At 43.2% G+C, this 20,797-nt stretch overlaps 1 protein-coding gene across 16 annotated transcripts in view; it reads left to right on the top strand.

Moving 5' to 3' along the window:
- The window catches only part of tanc2a (tetratricopeptide repeat, ankyrin repeat and coiled-coil containing 2a), a 1,142,739-nt gene that overhangs the window by 1,108,635 nt on the left and 13,307 nt on the right, over window positions 1–20,797 (top strand). For 12 of the 16 annotated variants that reach the window (XR_010969054.1, XM_068013145.1, XM_068013151.1 and 9 more), the window contains 2 exons: window positions 153–320; window positions 11,740–11,840. Coding sequence is in view for 15 of the 16 variants with exons in the window: in XM_068013145.1 (XP_067869246.1) it covers window positions 153–320; window positions 11,740–11,840 (269 nt within the window). In the remaining variant the exon portion in view is untranslated. The remainder of the gene's footprint in view (window positions 1–152; window positions 321–11,739; window positions 11,841–20,797) is intronic. The other 4 variants (XM_068013159.1, XM_068013158.1, XM_068013149.1 and 1 more) reach the window with 1 other exon arrangement.

Here is a 20,797-nt window from a genome sequence, read left to right as displayed (position 1 = left end):
TTGATTCCAACACCTCCCTCCAATTAATCCTGAGACCTGACTTAAACCTCGAGATGTAATTTATTGAATTCAGCATGTTAGCTATGCCATCTATAATAATTTTCAAGCCTACTTTGTTTGTAATAATGCTTTTTCTCCTCCTATTTGATCAGAAAGGAAAAGTGAAGGAAGCAGCACAGCGATACCAGTATGCATTGAAGAAATTCCCACGAGAAGGATTCGGAGAAGATTTGAAAACGTTTCGGGAGCTGAAGGTGTCCCTATTGCTGAACCTCTCACGCTGTCGGAGGAAAATGAATGTATGTCCAATGGCCTCTTTGGTAAATAGAAAGCGCAGGGTACTTCCCTTAAAGCAGAAGTGCCCCTGATCTCTTAGCATGTTAGACTGCTTTTCCCTAGGATGGAAATTTTTGCCTCGTATTCATTTTTGGTGCATCCATGAAAAAATATATAAAATAAATCACGCCAGTAAATAGTTTAGTAACAGGGTAGATTTTACAAATTAACATGCCTGGTGGATATATCTGGACTTTGGGCACAGAGGTCAGTGCCTACTGTTATGCCTTTCTGGCCTCAATATATGAGGTAAGTGCTGACTTCTGTACCCAAATTCCCAATATGCCCATGTAGCTCTGTGCCAAGAGGGCTAATTATAAATTCTTCCCCATATGTCATCAGTTATGTATGACACCTTCTGTAATAGCTTTCTTAAAAGCAACAATTCTTTTTAAATGATGCAATGAATTCTTAACAATACAAGTCAGTTTTTTTCCATATCTGTAACCAAGGATCAATGCTACAATTCAGTTTTCATGCAACCTACCAGTGCTTAATTAAAAAGGACCTGCATCTGGATGTAACAACCTTGTACTCATGCAGCCACAGCCCATAACAACCAATAAAAGCCACAGGTGAGCAGCAATAAACATACACTGGCTACAATAGAGGGCTGTTGTGGTAAGACTCTGAAATCAAGGGATGGCTTCTATAATGTGTTCATGATCAGTGCTCTAACCTGAAGCGCAGGGGTTTACCTTATTGCCTAAAGTTGCAGTTGGTATTTGCAATGTCATGCCTTTGGAATTAATTTATTTCAAAAGAAGAAGGTCTTTGCCTCGTTGTAATAAGTTGTCATGTATAGGCTGAGCATCAGCAGGCAGGTAGTGTCTACACTATTGGCCTCTGACATCTCTTGCTGGAAGTAATTTCTTGCTGACATTAGCAGGCAATACTTTAGTTGATTTTCTCATATGATCGCTTTGATGCGATTTATATTGACAGGTTTTGTTCGAGGTTATAACAATTGTAACGGCACCTTTTGCTTGCATTATCATGATCAGAGTTTAAAATTGACCTTGTGGTCAGGATTTTGAATGAGAATTTGAATTTGATGGTCCCCTCTCTTGGACAAGCCAGCTTAATTCAGTCAGTTGGGATTGGATACGACTGGAAATTGTAGGCTTGGCTGTTGTCTGACACAGCAGTTCCTGTCACTGTTGTAGCCGATTGACAGCTTCAATGATAACGCATCAAATGTCACACTGCTGCATCTCAGTAATTCAATTGAATTGGATGCAGAGTGATACAGAATTAAATAGAATGGAGTTTGAGAGCTTTAATTCCAGTTTCAGTTATGATGGTTGAATCTATAAAAGGGAATATTTTGCTGAGTAGATTTTTGATGCTTCGTATAAATTGGCGTATATACATGAACAAAGGGGATTACTGTGCCTGATGATAGTGACATATTCAGGGCAGTGAGCACAGTTCACTATTTCTTTTTTATTCATTCATGGAATGTGGGCGTTGCTGGCCAGGCCAGCGTTTATTACCCATCCCTAATTGCCCTTGGTGGTGGTGAGCTGCCTTCTTGAACCGCTGCAGTCCACGTGGGGTAGGTTCACCCAAAGTGCTGTTAGGAAGGGAGTTCCAGGATTTTGACCGAGCAACAGTGAAGGAACAGCGATATAGTTCCAAGTCAGGATGGTGTGTGACTTGGATGGGAACTTGCAGGTGGTGGTGTTCTCATGTATTTGCTGCCCTTGTCCTTCTAGTTGGTAGAGGTCGCGGGTTTGAAAGGTGCTGTCTAAGGAGCCTTGGTGCGTTGCTGCAGTGCACTTGTAGATGGTGCACACTGCTGCCACTGTGCATCGGTGGTAGAGAGAGTGAATGTTTGTGGATGGGGTGCCAATCAAGCGGGCTGCTTTGTCCTGGATGGTGTCGAGCTTCTTGAGTGTTGTTGGAGCTGCACCCATCCAGGCAAGTGGAGAGTATTCCATCACACTCCTGACTTGTGCTTTGTAGATGGTGGACAGGCTTTGGGGAGTCAGGAGGTGAGTTACTCGCCGCAGGATTCCTAGCCTCTGGCCTGCTCTTGTGACCGTGGTATTTATATAGCTACTCCAGTTCAGTTTCTGGTCACTGGTAACCTCCCCAGGATATTGATAGTGGGGGATTCAGCGATGGTAATGCCATTGAATGTCAAGGGAGATGGTTTCTGAGCGAACAGCACTATTCTTCAATGTTAAAAAAAAATTTCATTTTTCATTTATTTTCCATCTCTTTTAAGTTTTCCACTGTAGGATGCATCATTTCACAACGGACTGGGCAGTTAGGGGGCCTGCTACTCATGATGTGCTTTACCTTGACATTAGCATTCAAAAGCAGAATGCAATAAATCTAGCTCCCTCCCTACTTCATGACATTTATCCTGTAACTCCTGTAAGTCACAAATATGATCCTGTGTCTTGACGATCAATGACAGAGCACATTGCTGCGCTCAGTAATGGCTGATACAGTCATTGACAAATTAAATCGTGAAAAATGTTGGGTTGAGGAAAGAAACTTACATACAGTAATCATGAACTGCTTTCTGAAATAAAGCCCCAAAACATTTACTTCTGCCAGTTTGAAACAAAGTTTGATAGGTTGTGCAATGCACTATAAATATGGCATCTTATAGTTGGGTGGTAAAGAGCATTGTGAAAGCATTACTTATCCAAATGACATCGCAGTGACTTTGGGTTAGACGTATCTGTCAGCAATGTATTTTGACTGAGGATGTCTTACTTTTCCTGAAACTCAAAGGCTGTGATCATACAATTTGCATTTCACAGTTGTGATGATCAGAAAATGCCACAATTAACACCCAAAACTGCTAACATTTGCCACCAGACCAAGGCAGACAAGATAATATACTATCCACTCTTTATTGCCCACTAGTAAAATGTTTACCCTTTTAAATTACGAGTTGCATTTATTAAATGGGGTACTAACAAGGGACCATCATAGAATGGTTACAAACAGAAGGAGGTCATTTGGCACATCAAGCCCACACCGTCTCTGTGCAAGAGAAATTTAGCTAGTCCCACTCCCCTGCCCTTTCTCTGTAAACCTGCAAGTCGCTTATGGAAGCCAGAATTGAATCTGCCTCCACCACCATCTCATTCCAGATCCTAATCACATACTGCATAAAAAAATGTTTCCTCATGTCACCTTTAATTTTTTTGCCAATCACCTTAAGTCTGTCTCCTCTGGTTCTCGACCCCTCTGCCAAAGGGAACAGTTTCTCTCTACCTACACAGTCTAGACCCCTCATGATTTTGAACACCTCTATCAAATCTCCCCTCAACTTTCTTTAAGAAAAACAACCCCAGCTTCTCCAATCTATCCTCGTAACTGAAGTCCCTGATCCCTGGAATCATTCTCATAAATCTTTTCTCCAGCTTCTGTAAAGCTTTCACATCCTTCCTAAAGTATGGTACCAAGAATTGGACACAATACTCCTGTTGAGACTGAACCAATATTTTATAAAGGTTCATCATAACTTCCTTTCTTTTGTCTCTATGCCTCGATTTATAAAGCCCAGGATCCCATATGCCTTTTTAACCACTTTGTCACCTTTCCCTGCCACCTTCAACGATTTGTGAACATATACCCCTAGGTCCCTGTGCTTCTGCACCCCATTTGCCACCATTGTCACTTTTATTCCATGGACCTCAAATTTGCTGACAAGCCTATTATGTGCCACTTTATCAAATGCCTTTTGGAAGTCCATGTACACCACATCAACCACATTACACTCATCAACCCTCTTTGATACTTCATCAAAAAAAACTCAATCAAGTTAGGTAAACATGATTTGCCTTTAACAGATCCATGCTAGTTTTGCTTAATTAATTTACCCTTGTCCAAGTGATTGTGAATTTTGTCCCTCTCCCACCACTGAGGGCAAACTGACTGGCCTGTAGTTGTTGGGTTTATCCTTACACCCTTTTTTGAACAAGGATGTAACATTTGAAATTCTCTAGTCCTCTGGCATGACCCCCGCATCTAAGGAGGAGTAGAAGATTATAGCCAGTACCTCCACGATTTCTACCCTTACTTCCCTCAGCATCCACGGATGCATCCCATCTGGTCTTGGTGACTGATCAACTTTAAGTGCAGCCAGTCTTTCTAATACCTCCTCTTTATCAATTTTTAGCCTATCCAATGTCTCAGTTACATCTTCCTTCACTCTGACTTTGGCAGAATCTTCTTTCTCGGTAAAGACAGATACAGAGTACACATTTTGCACCTCAGCCATGCCCACTGCCTCCATGAATAATCCCCTTTATTGGTCGCTAATCGATCCCACCTCTCCTCTCTTACTACCCTTTTTCTAATTATATGTCTATAGAAGATTTATGACATTTATGTTAGTTGCCAGTCTCTTCTCAGACTCTTTCTTTGCCTGTCTTATTTCCTAATCTTATGTGTAGTCATCTCCCTTAACAGTAATTATTTGCATGCATGACTTTGAAATCATTGTCCTCCACTTGATACCATGTGGATGATACCATTACATCATTTGCAAAAGTTGCATAATGTCCGGGAGAGACATGGCTCCAGAGGGGCAATCCCTAACATCAAGGAGATCGCTCCTTCGAGGAGCAGACTATGAAGCTGATGGGGAGGCACTCTGCTCTTGCCATGGGAGATGATGAAATCTGGGGCTGCTGCCGATTTAGTGACTGCACCCTATGCCATTGCTGCAGAATCCCTGTGAAGCTTCACATAGCCACAAGCTTCCAGGCCCTTCTATGCTTTAACTAATCTCAAGGGAGTTATGCTCACTTATTCTTGTCTTGGACACCTTGTTCCCCCCACCCCCTCACTTCATCTGCTTTCTTTACCCATGGATGGCAGAAAGTTATAGTGAGGAGGAGAGGTGGAATTGATGGGTACATGTCTGTAATGCAGCCTGGTTGATATTGCAGAGATCTCCCATGGCTACCTGAAAAAAAAAACTTGCTATAAATGTTGAGTGTGATTGTCACCTTCATGGCCACAGAGAGACCATTGCAGGCAGGTAACTGTGGCAGTAGATCCTCAGATAGTAAGTGGCAGAGCTTTTGCCATTTTGAATAAGTGCACTCTTCTTAGATGTATCACCTCGTTATGATTTTCATTGGATGTAAATTGCCTATATATTATTTTGTGGGTGGGATAATATCTGCTGGGAGGCAGCCTCCTTAAGTACTGCCTCCCATTCCTGTTTCTTCTCTTACTCTATGATAATGATGTGCAAAGGTATGCTCATAGGGAATATCATACCTGCTTCTGAGTAGTCATCATTGTGGGTGGGGATCAAAATATTTCAGTAGCACCTTACCCCTACAGATAGTCAAACTGAATGGAGAACAAATTGCTCCAAAAATTTGTTCCTGGCTGCAAAACTTCAAAGTACCAGCACTGTTCAGGTTCACAAGAACCTCACATCTGCCAGTCTCAGCTGTTCGTAGAAATTGCTGAATCTTATTTTGAAGTTGTGTTCCCTGGTTCTGGACTCCCCAACCAGGGGAAACATCTTGCCTGCATCTACCCTGTCTATCCCTTTAAGTATTCTGTAGGTTTCAATGAGATCGCCTCTCATTCTTTGAAACTCTAATCTACAGGCCCCCTAACAGTAATGTGTAGTGGTCTACAGGCCCCCTAACAGTAATTACCATGCAGAACGAAGTATACAAGAAATATTTGCTGCTGGTGATAAAGGAACGGCAATAATGATGGGTGATTTTAATCTACATATAAACTGGAAAAATCAGATTGGCAATGGTAACCTGGATGATGAGTTCATAGAATGCTTTTGAGAAAGTTTCTTAGAGCAGCACGTTCTAGAACTAACCAGAGAGCAGGTTATATTAGACTTGGTTTTGTGTAATGTGACAGGATTAATTAATGATCTCAGAGTAAAGGCACCTCTAGGTAGCAGCAACAACAGTATGAATGAATTTTGCATCCAGTTTGAAAGAGAGAAGAGTGGGTCTAAGACCGGAATTTTAAACTTAGATAAGGGAAACTATGTGGGCATGAAAGCTGAGCTGGCTGAAGTGAACCGGGTTACTAGGCTAGGAGATTGATCAATAGAGAAGCAGTGGCAGAGATTTAAGGGGATATTTCAGAATACTCAGTAAGTAAGTTCCTGCTATAAAAAAAATTCTAAGGGGAGGACCCACCATCCATGGTTAACTAAAGAAGTTAAGGAAAGCATCAAACTTAAGGAAAGAGCATATGATTGCACAAAGATGAGTAACAGCTCAGGTGATTGGTCAGAATATAAAGAGCAGCAGCGAATGACTAAAAGGTTAATCAGGAGCAAGAAATTGGAGTATGAGACGAAGTTAGCTAGAAATGTAAAAACAGATAGCAAGGGTTTCTACAGGTATTTAAAAAGGAAAAGAGTAAGTAAAGCGAGTGTTGGTCCTCTAGTGAGTAAGAATGGGGAGTTAATTTTAAATAATAAGGAAATGGCGGATGAAATGAACAAATATTTTGTTTCTGTCTTCACTATAGAGGATACAAAAAACTTTCTAGTAATAGCTGTAAATCAGGAGGTGGAAGGAGGAGAGGAACTTGTTGAAATTACTATCACCAGGGAAATGTTACTGAGCAAACTGATGGAGCTGCCGGCTGACAAATCCCCTGGTCCTGATGGGCTACATCCTAGGGTCTTAAAAGAGGTGGCTAATGAGGTAGTAGATGCGTTGGCGTTAATTTTTCAAAATTCGATGGATTCTGGAAAGGTTCCATCAGACTGGAAAGTCGCAAATATAACCCCTCTATTCAAGTAGAGGGGAGACAGAAAACAGGTAACTATAGGCCAGTAAGCTTGATATCTGTCGTGGGGAAAGTGTTAGAATGGATCATTAGGGAGGCTATAGCTGGGCACTTAGAAAAACTCAAGGTAATCGGGAATAGTCAGCATGGTTTTATGAAAGGGAAATCATGTCTAACCAATTTATTGGAGCTCTTTGAAGGAGTGACATGTGCTGTGGATAAAGGGGAGCCCGTTGAGGTACTGTACTTGGATTTCCAGAAGGCATTTGACAAGGTGCCACATAAAAGGTTATTGTGCAAAGTAGGAGCTCATGGTGTAGGGGGTAACATATTGGCATGGGTTGAAGATTGGCTGGCTGGCAGAAAACAGAGAGTATGCATAAATAGGTCCTTTTCTGATTGGCAGGATGTGACAAGTGGAGTCCTGCAGGGGTCTATGCTGGGGCCTCAACTTTTTACAATTTATCTCAATGACCTAGATTGCACGGTAGCTGAATTTGCAAATGACACAAAGATAGGTAGGAAGGTATGTTGTGAAGAGGACATAAGGAGGTAGCAGACCGATATAGATAGGTTGAGTGAGTGGGCAAAAACTTGGCAGATGGAGTATAATATGGGAAAATGTGAAGTTGTTCACTTTGGCAGGATGAATAAAAAAGCAGAGTATTACTTAAACGGAGAACGACTGCAGAATTCCGAGGTGCAGAGGGATCTCGGTGTTCTACTGCATGAGTCACAAAAAGTTAGTATGCAGGTGCAGCGAGTCATGGGGAAGGCTAATGGAATACTGTCCTTTATTACAAGAGGAATTGAGGATAGGAGTGGGGATGTTATGCGTCAGTTGTGCAGGGCAATGGTGAGACCGCTTCTCAAATGCTGTGTTCAGTTTTGGTCTCCTTATTTAAGGAAGGATGTGAATGCGTTGGAGGGGTTTCAGAGGAGGTTTACTAGATTGATACCTGGAATGAGTGGGTTGTCTTTTGAAGAAAGGTCGGACAGACTGGGCTTATTTTCGCTTAGAGTGAGGGAAGACTTGATTGAAGTATATAAGATCCTGAATGGTCTTGACAGGGTGAAAGTGGAGGGGATGTTTCTTCTTGTGGGTGAGTCTAGAACTAGTTTTGAAATTAGGGGTCGCCCTTTTAGGACAGAGATGAGAATTTTTTTCTTTCATAGGGTTGTGCAACTTTGGAACTCTCTGCCTCAAGATGGTGGAGGCGGGCCATTGAATATTTTTAAGGCGAAGGTAGATAGTTTCTTGTTAGGCAAGGGAATCAAAGGTTATCGGGGGTAGATGGAAGTCTGGAATTCGAAACATGATCTTATTGAATGGCGGAGTAGGCTCGAGGGTCCGAATGGCCTACTTCTGTTCCCCATTCGTATGTAACTCTTATTCTAAGTAGCCTTGCTGCATTGCAAACATAAAAGCAGGAGTTCTGGGGATACAGTGTCACTGGCCCTCATTCTAATATATGCTAATTAGCTGGTTAGGATTTAGTGATCAGAACACAGTAAGGACCTAAAAGTAATCAAAAATTTCAGAGGCTTGATTTTGAGATAGAAAACCAGTGGAAATGACTTTACCCCATTTGTTGAGCATACAAAATACTTGCCCTGATATGCACTAAAGAAATTATGAAAACAGTATGGAACACTGTGGCCAGTCTGTTTTTCTGGTTGTGCTTGAGGGAGAAATGTTGGCCAGGGTACTGGACAAACTCCTTGCTTGTCTTTGAACAGAGCAATGGGATCTTTTATGTCTGCTTGTATGTGGAGGTTTAGTAAAAGAGGAAGGATGTTGTTTTATCTGTCATAGATATTGTTCAACATTCAGATGCAAAGCTTCTGTGCAGCCTTCCCGTTAGCTCTATTTTTGATGCTGTTTGGATTTGCTCAAGCCAAAGAACTACAAGCATGTTTCAGAATGAAGCAGTGGAATGAGACAGATCATCTGACCAAAGTGTCACTATTTCAGATTTAACCAGATCTTCACATGTTTTGAATCTGCTACCCTTCCCCTCCTCCTTACCCAAAGAGCCAACAGCAATTACTGTTTGTATGCACAAGTTCAATACCAAGGAAAGGAAGAACTTGCAATAATTATCTCCTTTCTTGTCCTTGGGTCATCCCAAAGGACTTCACAGCCAATTAATTACATTTATATGTCGCAAGATGGTTAGCTAATATTGCACACAGCAAAGTGCTTTAGATAACAGATGAGATAAATAACCAGTTAATCTGTTCTCATGGCATTGGTAAGAGATGAATGTTAGTCTGACCACCAGAAAAATTCTGTATTCTTCAAAATAGTGCCATGAGATCTTTTAAGTATATCTAAACAGGCAAAACAAGATCTTGGCGTACAATCTCATACAAAAGATCAAACCTAATATTGTGCAATATTTCCCTAATACATAACTGAACTATCAGATTAGTGAGGTTTCAACCCAAAAAATCTTGAGATAGAGGTGAGAGTGCTACTACTGAATCAAACTGAAAGTTTCCATATGTGCCATGTCATGATCTCTGTATGAGATTGGCAGTCTCGGCAGATTTGGATGGTTTTGCACAATGAACCCGCAATGACTGAAGATTAGTTAAAGACTGAGTTGATGGAGAAAGGAAAATTTCATCCTTTCAGCTAAACTGCATTTGAAGCCAGGTCTGTGATGAAAGACATTGAGGGTGAAGTTTGTTTTAGTAGTGTGAATCAACAGCCTATTGTACACTTTGCATAATTTTCTGTTCCACAATGGAAAGGAAAGTCGTGCAAGTGTAAAACAGGCTCCGACTCGCTATCGCTGAAAACAAAATTCACCCACCTCTTAATGCAATTTGGTCATGAAGTTAATAGTTTTATCCCAATCCCACGCCATGGAAAAATGTGACAACTGACTGAAAGGCAGGAGTGTCTGCAACCCAGGAGCAAAACATATTTATTTCTATTTTAAATATCTCAGAAACCAGACACTCATTGACAACCTAACCAGAAAGTACAGAAAACTTACTGTAATCAGGAATCTTTTTTCTGGCGTAAGTGTAAAAAAAAAAATCAAAATGATAAAATTATTTAACCAGAGAAATGTTGAGTTAGTGAACTGGATGATGTCAAGAATGAATTATCAGAGTTAAGTGAGTTTTAGGTCATGCACAATACAGGAATAAATTTGTTATTATTGTTGAAGTTACTCTGTTTATTGTATGAGCTTTTGTACACTGCATGAAATTAGTGTGTTTCCTTATTAACCTTTCACAGCTGAAAGCATTGCACTCCCTTTAAACCAAAATATCTTTTTATAAATCGAGAAACTCAAGGGCAGGAATGTAATGGTGAGGTGGTAGCCCTGCCCCCTGGCTGGAAAGCCAGGGGGTGAGCCTGCCTCTGCTATTTTGCGTGGTTCAGGCTCTTATTTGGCAGCAGTTGGGGCTTTCGCCCTTCTGAGGTAAGAAGTCCCGCCTCCAAAAGCTGTCGAACAATCAGATGGCCGGCAGCTCCTCAGTCTCAGCAGTGCTACCGGTAACTGGGGTTCAGGCCTCACTGGGGCAATTGGCTAGGCCCCGTTGGTGGGGGAGGGTTGGGACTGGATGGGTGTGGGTGGTGTTGGAGTGTAGAGCGGGGGGGTTGTTCTAGCGGGAGCAGCTCGTGCTTCTGGGGAGGGGTTCCTTCATGGGGCACAGGGTGCCCGATCAGGAGGGCTCCTTCCCCCCCCCCACCCGCCTGCAAGGAGGCCACCATGTATTAGTAGATATCTCCCCCACCCCCCGCCCCGTCAGTTGCCAAAGTGCCTGTCCGCCGCTGGTAGAATGCCAGCGGTAGCAGGAAGAAGTGCTTAAGTGACAATTAATTGGCACCTCTCCCTCCCACCCAATTCTACGAACCCCTCCCACCTCCAGCCTGCTCCTGAGGCTGGGGTGGTGGGGGCAGGCATTAAATTCCGGCCATGGCATAAATCTAGCCCACACTATTACAGTTTGCAATATTTAAAAATTGATGGATGAATGAATATATTACTAAAGTTATGTGATCGTTCAGTTGAAAGCAGGGCAACATGGGTGTGATTGCACTACCTCTTCACTGTTGAGCCCAGATCAACTCAAAACAGCAAGTCATTTCGCAATTCATCTTTGATGCCATTACTCCACAGTCAGTGTATTGAACATCACATTGTTTGGCAAGTGTGTTCAGGCTGTACAATCAATCCCAGTTTGAGCTGTGCTTCTGAACTATACCAGCACATGACCCATGTTCATGATAACAAGCTGTTTCCTTTTACTTTCAAAGTCACATCAGTGATATATGAAAGCTGCAAAGAACCAGAAAACAGTTCATTTGGTGCATACAATAGCTGACTCTGTAACTGAATGGTAATAATAATCACTACTATGTCATGTCCGGAATTGAGGATTGTTGATCAGTTGAAAGTCTTGACTTGCAGTCTTGTCCTTCACATTGAACAGGCTATCTTCAGTCTCTGGTGCAATGCATTGTTACATGCCACTGAGACATTGCAACCTGAAAAAAAAGGAGAGGGTGAGAAACGCTTCAGCTGAAAGCAGTTTCCAGCACAGTTGTTACTGGAATTTTCCCCTTTCTGATACAGTATCCCAAAATTATTAATATGTGTATGTTGTTTCTGGCAGGATTTTGGGATGGCAGAGGAGTTTGCAACCAAAGCACTGGAGCTGAAACCCAAGGCATATGAGGCGTATTATGCCAGAGCTAGAGCAAAGCGAAGCAGCAGGTAAAGGGGAGAGAAGAAATGTTTTGAACCTGGGGAAGAACATGAGGCACTAGTCATTGAAAAATATTGAGCTGCTGTTCCTGCATTAGTGTTTATTTCTGCTGGCCGTGTTTTGCTGTGCCTATTTATTCAGCGGGGTTATCAACTGCTTTATCATTTCTGCACCAAAATCAAAAAGTATATTGGGCCAGATTTGCTGAAGTGGGGCATCTCACGGGGGTACCCCATTAGTTAGACATTTTCCTGCACCTTTTGCACTAGAATTTTATGGAATTGCGATCTGATAACAGTATGACAAGGGCAACAGGACATCTGGGACCTTAGAGAGCAACAGAACCAACAGTCTATCTCCTTAACCAATGAGAATTAAGGATTGAGGGGAAAAAAAGAGGAACGACAGAGAAGGAAATAAGGTGAATTAGAGTCAAATTGGCTACAGAAAGAGGCATAAAGGGCTGGATTTTGTGCTGGAGGCGGGGCTCCCGGCGCTGGGCCAAAAAAGCGGGGAAACCCCGCCCCCCCCCCCCCCCACTGTCTTCCCATAGGGTCAGCGGCTCAACAGTATTGGCAGCGCCACCGGGAGCAGTGGCTACTGCTGGTACTGCAGAGGTCTCAGACCAAGGCCCAGTGCTGGAACCCCAGAGAAGAAGTAGGTGAGGTGGGGTTGCCGGGGCCAGTCCGAAAGGCCCTGGGGTGGGGGATGGTCTTACAGTCCAGGGGGAGGGGGGGTCCTGAAGGGTGAATTTGTTCCCGGTAGCGGTCCTCCGTGGGCCACAAATTGTCCATAAAGGATGGACCCCGACCCCCCCCCCCCCCCCCCAAAAGTCTGCAAGGAGGGTGCCTCGTTTTACAAGGCATCCTCCCCACACGGCAGAGAGCCCCCCCTGCCCCCCAGCCACTAGTCAGATCCCAACGGCGGCGGGACAAGGCCTTTAATTGGCCCTTAATAGGAAGATTTCCAGGGAAGATTGCTGGGCGACAGGGAGGCGACAGGCCCGCCACCCGCCGCGATTCTCCGTGCCTCCCTCCCCCCCCCCCCCCCCCCACCTCCGACCCTGCCTTGGGTTAGGTCTGTTAAATCCCAGCCAAAGTGCGAAAAGAAAGATTAGATAAGAGAGAGGGAAAAAAAGGAAAGAAAAACATTCTTAAGTTATTTAAAATTTTGCATTTTTTTTACATCTCTAAGAACAATTCACTACTTGCACTAATATTTACCCGACCTAACTTTTTGAGGCATTGTTAATGTGCAAATCCAGAAAGTATGTGAAAATAGAAGTGTAGGTAAGGTCAAGATGCTGTTGGTACAAAGTAAAAGGCAGAGCAACGTAAATAGTGCAGCAAGTTCAGGAGATTCACAACTCACAGCATATCTCTTAATCCTCTGAATTTGCTGCTGATTTGCACAATAATGTCAGTGTGCATTATCAACACGCCATTATTTTTGCAGCAAGATCCAGCCTATGAACTTTAAAGTGTTATAAATAATTGAAAGGACACTGAAAAGTATTAAAAGTTGATTCAAAATGTTTAATCGTAGAAAAGATGTAAGTATTCTGAAAGTTAAACTTTCCTTTCAGTCCTCGAAGAATTAAATAAATCTTTCTGATCAAATATTGATTTATTAGTTAAGACACAGAGATAATGTTGCATCAAAATAGAAGTGTGCTTCGATAGGCTTTTATAAGATAGTCTGCCACAGAGCAGTACAGTGTGGGTTCCCCCCCCCCCCCACCCCACCTGAGTTACCAGCCTGATCCATGTCAGCCTGCTGACCAGAAACAAGCTACTCCTCACTGTGAGGGAAGAGTTTCCCCTTGGCTACTCTCAATCATCAGATTGGCATTGGTACAGGCAAGGAAATTACGTGAGAACATAAGAAGTAGGAGATGGAGTAGGCCAGTGGCCCTTTCAGCCTGGTCCGCCATTCAGTAAGAACGTGGCTGATCTTCTACCTCAACTCCACCTTCTCGCATTATCCCCATATCCCTCAATTTCCTTAGTATTCAAAAATCTATCGACCTCTGTCTGGACAACTGAGCAGCCACAGTTCTCTGGGTAGAGAATTCCAGATAGTCACAACCCTTTCAGTGAAAAAAATTCTCCTCATCTCAGTCTTAAGTGACCGACCCCTTATTCTGCCACTGTGACCACGTGTTCTAGATTCCCCAACCTGAGTAAACATTTTCTCAGCATCTACCCTGTCAAGCCCCTCAAGAATTGTATATGTTTCAATGAAGCCACCTCTCATTCTTCAGCTGATGGCCCTCGAGTGGATCTTCTGTGTTCGAAACTGTACCACTTCCCCTAACTCATTCAACACATACCATCTTCATAAAAACTTTGTTTTTTTTGTTTGCAAACACAATCCCAAACATTTTGTCAATGAAGACACTGTTCCTTTAATCACATCATCCTCATTGCAAGCATGGCTAATCTATGAAATTCAGAATGGTACAGCAGTTAACTGAGTAGTTGGTAATAGATCGGCATGCCCATTTTTTCATTTGCATTGTTTGACATCGCTGGAGAACTGTAGCCAGTTACTTGCTTACTTCAGCAGGGGAGCTCTTTGCTCTCTTGAGCAGGATGCGGACCCTGAGACAGAGGTTAATTGTTAGGTCAGAGTGGCTGACGCTGACTGCTTCTGAGCTGCAAGTGAACAGATCAAGGTGTCTTTTTTTTAATTTATTCATAGGATGTGGGCGTCACTGGCCAGGCCAGCATTTATTACCCATCCCTAATTGCCCTTGAGAAGGTGGTGGTGAGCTGCCGCCTTGAACCGCTGCAGTCCATTTGGGGTAGGTATACCCAGAGTGCTGTTAGGAAGGGAGTTCCAGGATTTTAACCCAGCGACAGTGAAGGAACAGCGATAGAGTTCCAAGTCAGGGTGGTGTGTGACTTGGAGGGGAACTTGCAGGTGATGGTGTTGCCATGTATTTGCTGCCCTTGTCCTTCTACTTGGTAGAGGTCGCGGGTTTGGAAGGTGCTGTCTAAGGAGCCTTGGTGCATTGCTGCAGTGCATCTTGTAGATGGCACACACTGCTGCCACTGTGCGTCGGTGGTGGAGGGAGTGAATGTTTGTGGATGGGGTGCCAATCAAGCGGGCTGCTTTGTCCTGGATGGTGTCGAGCTTCTTGAGTGTTGTTGGAGCTGCACCCATGCAGACAAGTGGAGAGTATTCCATCACACTCCTGACTTGTGCCTTGTAGATGGTGCACAGGCTTTGAGGAGTCAGGAGGTGAGTTACTCGCCGTAGGATTCCTAGCCTCTGACCTGCTCTTGTGACCATGGTATTTATATGGCTACTCCAGTTCAGTTTCTGGTCAATGGTAGCCCCTAGGATGTTGATAGTGGGGGATTCAGTGATGGTAATGCCATTGAATGTCAAGGGGAGATGGTTAGATTCTCTCTTGTTGGAGATGGTCATTGCCTGGCACTTGTGTGGCGTGAATGTTACTTGCCATTTATCAGCCCAAGCCTGGATATTGTCCAGGTCTTGCTGCATTTCAACACGGACTGCTTCAGTATCTGAGGAGTCACGAATGGTGCTGAACATTGTGCAATCATTAGCGAACATCCCCACTTCTGACCTTATGATTGAAGGAAGGTCATTGATGAAGCAGCAGAAGATGGTTGGATCTAGGACACTACCCTGAGGAACTCCTGCGGTTATGTTCCGGAGTTGAGATGACTGATCTCCAACAACCACAACCATCTTCGTTTGCGCTAGGTATGACTCCAGCCAGCGGAGGATTTTCCCCCTGATTCCCATTGACCTCAGTTTTGCTAGGGCTCCTTGATGCCTTACTCGGTCTAATGCTGCCTTAATGTCAAGGGCAGTCACTCTCGCCTCACCTCACCTCACCTCTTCAGTTCAGCTCTTTTGTCTATGTTTGAACCAAGGCTGTAATGAGGTCAGGAGCTGAGTGGCCCTGGCGGAACCCAAACTGAGCGTCACTGAGCAGGTTATTGCTAAGCAAGTGCCGCTTGATGGCACTGTTGATGATACCTTCCATCACTTTACTGATGATTGAGAGTAGGCTGATGGGGCGGTAATTGGCCGGGTTGCACTTGTCCTGCTTTATGTGTACAGGACATACCTGGGCAATTTTCCACATTGCAGGGTAGATGCCAGTGTTGTAGCTGTACTGGAACAGCTTGCCTAGGGGCGCGGCACGTTCTGGAGCGCAGGTCTTCAGTACTATTGCCGGAATATAGTCAGGGCCCATAGCTTTTGCAGTATCCAGTGCCTTCAGTCGTTTCTTGATATCACGCGGAGTAAATCGAATTGGCTGAAGTCTGGCATCTGTGATGCTGGGGACTTCAGGAGGAGGCCAAGATAGATCATCAACTCGGCACTTCTGGCTGAAGATTGTTGCAAATGCTTCAGCCTTATCTTTCGCACCTAGGCACCGGAAACAACAATGGCAAACCCAGCCCTGTCAACCCTGCAAAGTCCTCCTTACTAACATCTGGGGGCTTCTGCCAAAGTTGGGAGAGCTGTCCCACAGAATAGTCAAGCAACAGCCTGACATAGTCATACATGCAAACCCTACAGTTGAGTCTGTGTGTCCCCTGATGAGGTGGATGTGATGAAAGATGATGTGGCAAATGTTTTTTTTTTCCTCAACAGTTACAATCATCATAATTCTGAACCTAGAGTATCTTGGCCACTCTCACACTAATCAGGCTGCTGGTATGGTAACTACCAGAACTCTTAGGCACAACTGAGGAGATATCTATATCAATGATTTGTATGTGGGGACCAAATGTAATGTGTCCAAGTTTGCTGATGACACAAAACTAGGTGGGAATGTGAGTTGTGAGGAGGATGCAAAGAGGCTTCAAGGGGATTTAGACAGGCTAAGCGAGTGGGCAAGAGCATGGCACTTGGAATATAATGTGGAAAAATGTGAAGTTATCCACTTTGGTAGGGAAAACAGAACCACAGAGTATTTCTGAAATGGTGAGAGATTGGGAAGTGTTGATGGCCAAAGGAACCTGGGTGTCCTTGTTCATAAGTCACTGAAAGCTAACATACAGGTGCAGCAAGCAATTGGGAAGGCCTTTATTGCAAGAAGATTTGAGTACAGGAATAAAGAAGTCTTGCTGCAGTTGTACAGAGCCTTGGTGAGACCGCACCTGGAGTATTTTGTACAGTTTTCGTCTCCTTACCTAAGGAAGAATATACTTGTCATAGAGGGAGTGCAATGAAGGTTCAACAGACTGTTCCCTGGGATGGTGGGATTGTCCTACGAGGAGAGATTGAGGAGACTGGGCCTATATTCCCTAGAGTTTAGAAGAATAAGAGGTGTTCTCATTGAAGCATACAAAATTCTTGGCTCGACAGGGTGGATGCAGGAAGATGTTTCCCCTGGCTGGGGTTCTAGAACCAGAGGACACAATCTCAGAGTAAGAGGTAGGCCATTTAGGAATGAGATAAGGAGAAATTTCTTCACACTGAGGTTGTTGAATATTTGGAATTCTCTACCCCAGAGGGGTCAGTCATTGAATATATTCAAGACAGAGATCGATAGATTTCTAGATATTAAAGATATCAAGGGATGTGGGGATAGTGCATGAAAATGGCGTTAAGGTAGAAGATCAGCCATGATCTAGTCGAATGGTAGAGCAGGCTCGGTGGGCCGAATGGCCTACTCCTGCTCCTATTTCCGATGTTCCTATATTACTTGCATCCTCTTTGGAGCAATCAGGAACTGCTGCAAAGATCAAGTATGAAGCAGCACAGGGAGTTATTAAGGAGGTGAAGCAAGATCAGTAGATTGCATCTGTTCATATGGGTGTGCAATTTTGTAAATATCTGAAATTATTTTTACCTTTGATTTATGTCTCCTGACAGTCATAGAACCTTACAGCACAGAAGGAGGCCATTTGGCCAGTTGTGCCCATGCCAGCTGTTTGAAAGATCTATCCAATTTAGTCCCACACCCCCAGTTTCTCCTCATAATCTTGCAGATGACTCCTCTTCAAGTACATGTCCAATTATGTTTTGAAATTTCCTATGGAATCTGATTCCACCACCCTTTCAGGTAGTGCGTTCCAGATCTTAACAAACCTTTATGTAAAAAAAAAAGTTCTCATTTTCCTTCTAGTTCTTTTGCCAATTATTTTAAATCGATGACCTTTGCTTACCGACCCACTTGCCTGAGGAAAGTTTCTCCCTACTTGCTCTATCAATACCCTTCGTAATTTTGAATATTTCTATTAGATCTACCCTTAACCTTCTAAGCTCTGAGGAGAACAGTCCCAGTTTTTCCAATCTCTCCACATAATGACGTCCCTCATCCCAGGTATCATCCTGGTCAACCTCCTATGTACTCACTCCAAGGCCTTGATATCCTTCCTAAGGTGTGTGCCCAAAAAATGTTGCCTGTCCAGTGAGTCGTAAAGGTTTAGCACGACTTTCTTGTTTTTGTATTCATTGCCCCTATTGACAAAGCCAAGAATCCCCTATGCTTTCTTAACTGCCTTACCACTTGCCCTGCTACCTTCAGAGATTTGTGAATATACACCCTCAAATCCCTCAGCTCTTGCATGTTCCTCAGAATAGTACAATTTAGATTACACTACTTCTCCAAGTTGTTCCTCCCAAAGTGCATCATTTAATACTGATCTGCATTAAATGGCATCTGCCCATTTCACCAGTCTGTCTGTCCTGAAGTCAGCTACTGTTCCCTTGATTATTTACTACATTGCCATGTTTATTAGCATCTACAAACTTCACAATTGTACCCCCTCTACCCAAGTTCAAGTCATTTATATGTAACACATCAAAGGGAGGGACTAACCCTGGGGGAATCCCACTGCATACTTCATTCCAGTCAGAAAAACATCAGTTCACCACTGCTCTCTGTCTCTATCTCTAAGCCAATTGCAAGCCAGTTACCACCATCCCTTTAATTCCATGTGCTTCTATTTTCCGAATAAATCTGTTATATGGTACATTATCAAATGCTTTTTGAAAGTCCATATGGACAACATCTACTGAACTACCTTTATCAGCCTCTGTTACTTTATCAAAGAATGTAATCAGATACAATTTGCCATTAACAAATCCATACTAGCTGTCCCTTATTAACCCATATTTCTCCAAGTGAATTAATTTCTTTGTTTTTGTATTCAATCCCCTAAAAGCTTCCTCTGGTCTAGTGCCAATGATTGACCAATCTAGCAGTCCCCTGTAAATCCAAAAGTCCATCCCCAGGTGTGATGACAACTTTATACAATCAATAGGCCATAGTAAGGATCTATCTACATAGAGATTGGATACACTGGCAGAGTATATTACATATGCCTTAATGGGAAGACTTGGATTATACATTGTGTCACCTAGCTAATCATAGCAGTAGCTCTGAACCGTATTCATGCTGAATTCTTAAACGCTGCTGGAAACCAGAAGTCAGTGGTCTTGTTGATCAAAGCTAGGAACGACCAATATAATAAAAGCAAAATACTGCGGATGCTGGAAATCTGAAATAAAAACAAGAAATGCTGGAGATACTCAGCAGGTCTGGCAGCATCTGTGGAAAGAGAAGCAGAGTTAACGTTTCGGGTCAGTGACCCTTCTTCGGAACTACTAATATGTTTTGGCGTTGGCTTCTGAGGCTGGTGAATGGAATTGTATTTAATGCACATGTCCACAGCACAATTGTGGTCTCTGGCCACAAGAAAGTATATCCTAGTGAATCTGAAAACCATCAAGAAATCTGTTTGCTATTAGTTGGCTCTTAACATCATTCTTCAGGTGTCACAGCAAAGGATATCAGAGCATCAGAAAGGAACAAACAAGATTCTGCTGTGAAGAGGAATGTTTTGGACAGTTTGTAGCATTATACACAATTGCAGACATTGAGACTCAAGGGAGTCCCAATTACTTTGTATTCATCAATGTTCTTAAGATGTTCAACCTAGTGCTTATATAGCTCTCGTGGCCCACATTTTGAAGCTAGAAACTGGGAGTACAATCCCAAATTTTGAATTTTATTTAAATTGTGTGCTTCAGCTTCATGTTGTGGTAGAATGAGACTTGCTGAACCTATGACTCTTAAAATAGAAGTAAGGCAAATTGTTACCTGTTCTGTTCAATGTCTTCATCTATGATGTTTTCGGTGGCATTATGTAGGGTGCCCTCAAAGTACCTATTCAAGGCATTTCTGAAAATATTGTAGCATTACTTTTCACAGTTGCGGTCAGAATCACCAATGACTTTCTTGTTCTCTGATCACTCTATTGAAGAATGGACCAACTAGTGGGACCTGGTGATGGGATCTTCCAAGTGTGCTATCAGGCCTTGGGAGGCTCAAGAGAGTACCTGGAAGTAATGATTGAAAAATATAAGGGGAGCCTATACTATTTAATGATCCATATCCGTGTCTGGGAGTCTGATGGATTCCCACTTCAGCCTGGACACAGTTCTCAAGAATCGTACTGCAAAAGGTTGAAGGGCCATATTGATCTGTCTAGACTATTTCCAACAACAGCTAAATCCCTATGCAGATGAAGCTTGTAGATATTAAACATGTCCAGACAGTTCTCTTTTGTGGTTCAGAACTCTTAAGTATGCAACAGAAGGGCTTCCTCCAGTCCATGTGCAAGATCTAGGACCATGCTGTGGATTACAGGCAAAAAAGGGGGTGGAGTGGGGGACTAGATACAGGGAGGAATTGTTCCTGCCAGTACCTGTCTGTTCCTAAATGCCCTGGAGAGTATGCCTCTTTGCTAATGCCCCTAAGATGAAGATCTGGATGATGCAGTTAGTGATGGCTAAGCCTGATAGGGAGTACTACAGTTGGACATTTGGAGCCTCAAGATGGTTTGCACAATGTAAGCTCCCATATGTGCTTCCACTGTAATGTAAGCCAGTAGTATAAGCAGTGAAGGACTTTTGAGATTAGGAATGACTGCTGCTGGAAGGCATTGCCCAGAGATTGAGTTTA

This window comes from Heterodontus francisci, chromosome 33 (assembly GCF_036365525.1).
Source record: "Heterodontus francisci isolate sHetFra1 chromosome 33, sHetFra1.hap1, whole genome shotgun sequence".
NCBI classification, from domain to species: domain Eukaryota; kingdom Metazoa; phylum Chordata; class Chondrichthyes; order Heterodontiformes; family Heterodontidae; genus Heterodontus; species Heterodontus francisci.
Note: the sequence above shows the minus strand (reverse complement) of the source record. Positions and strands in the feature narration are given on the sequence as shown.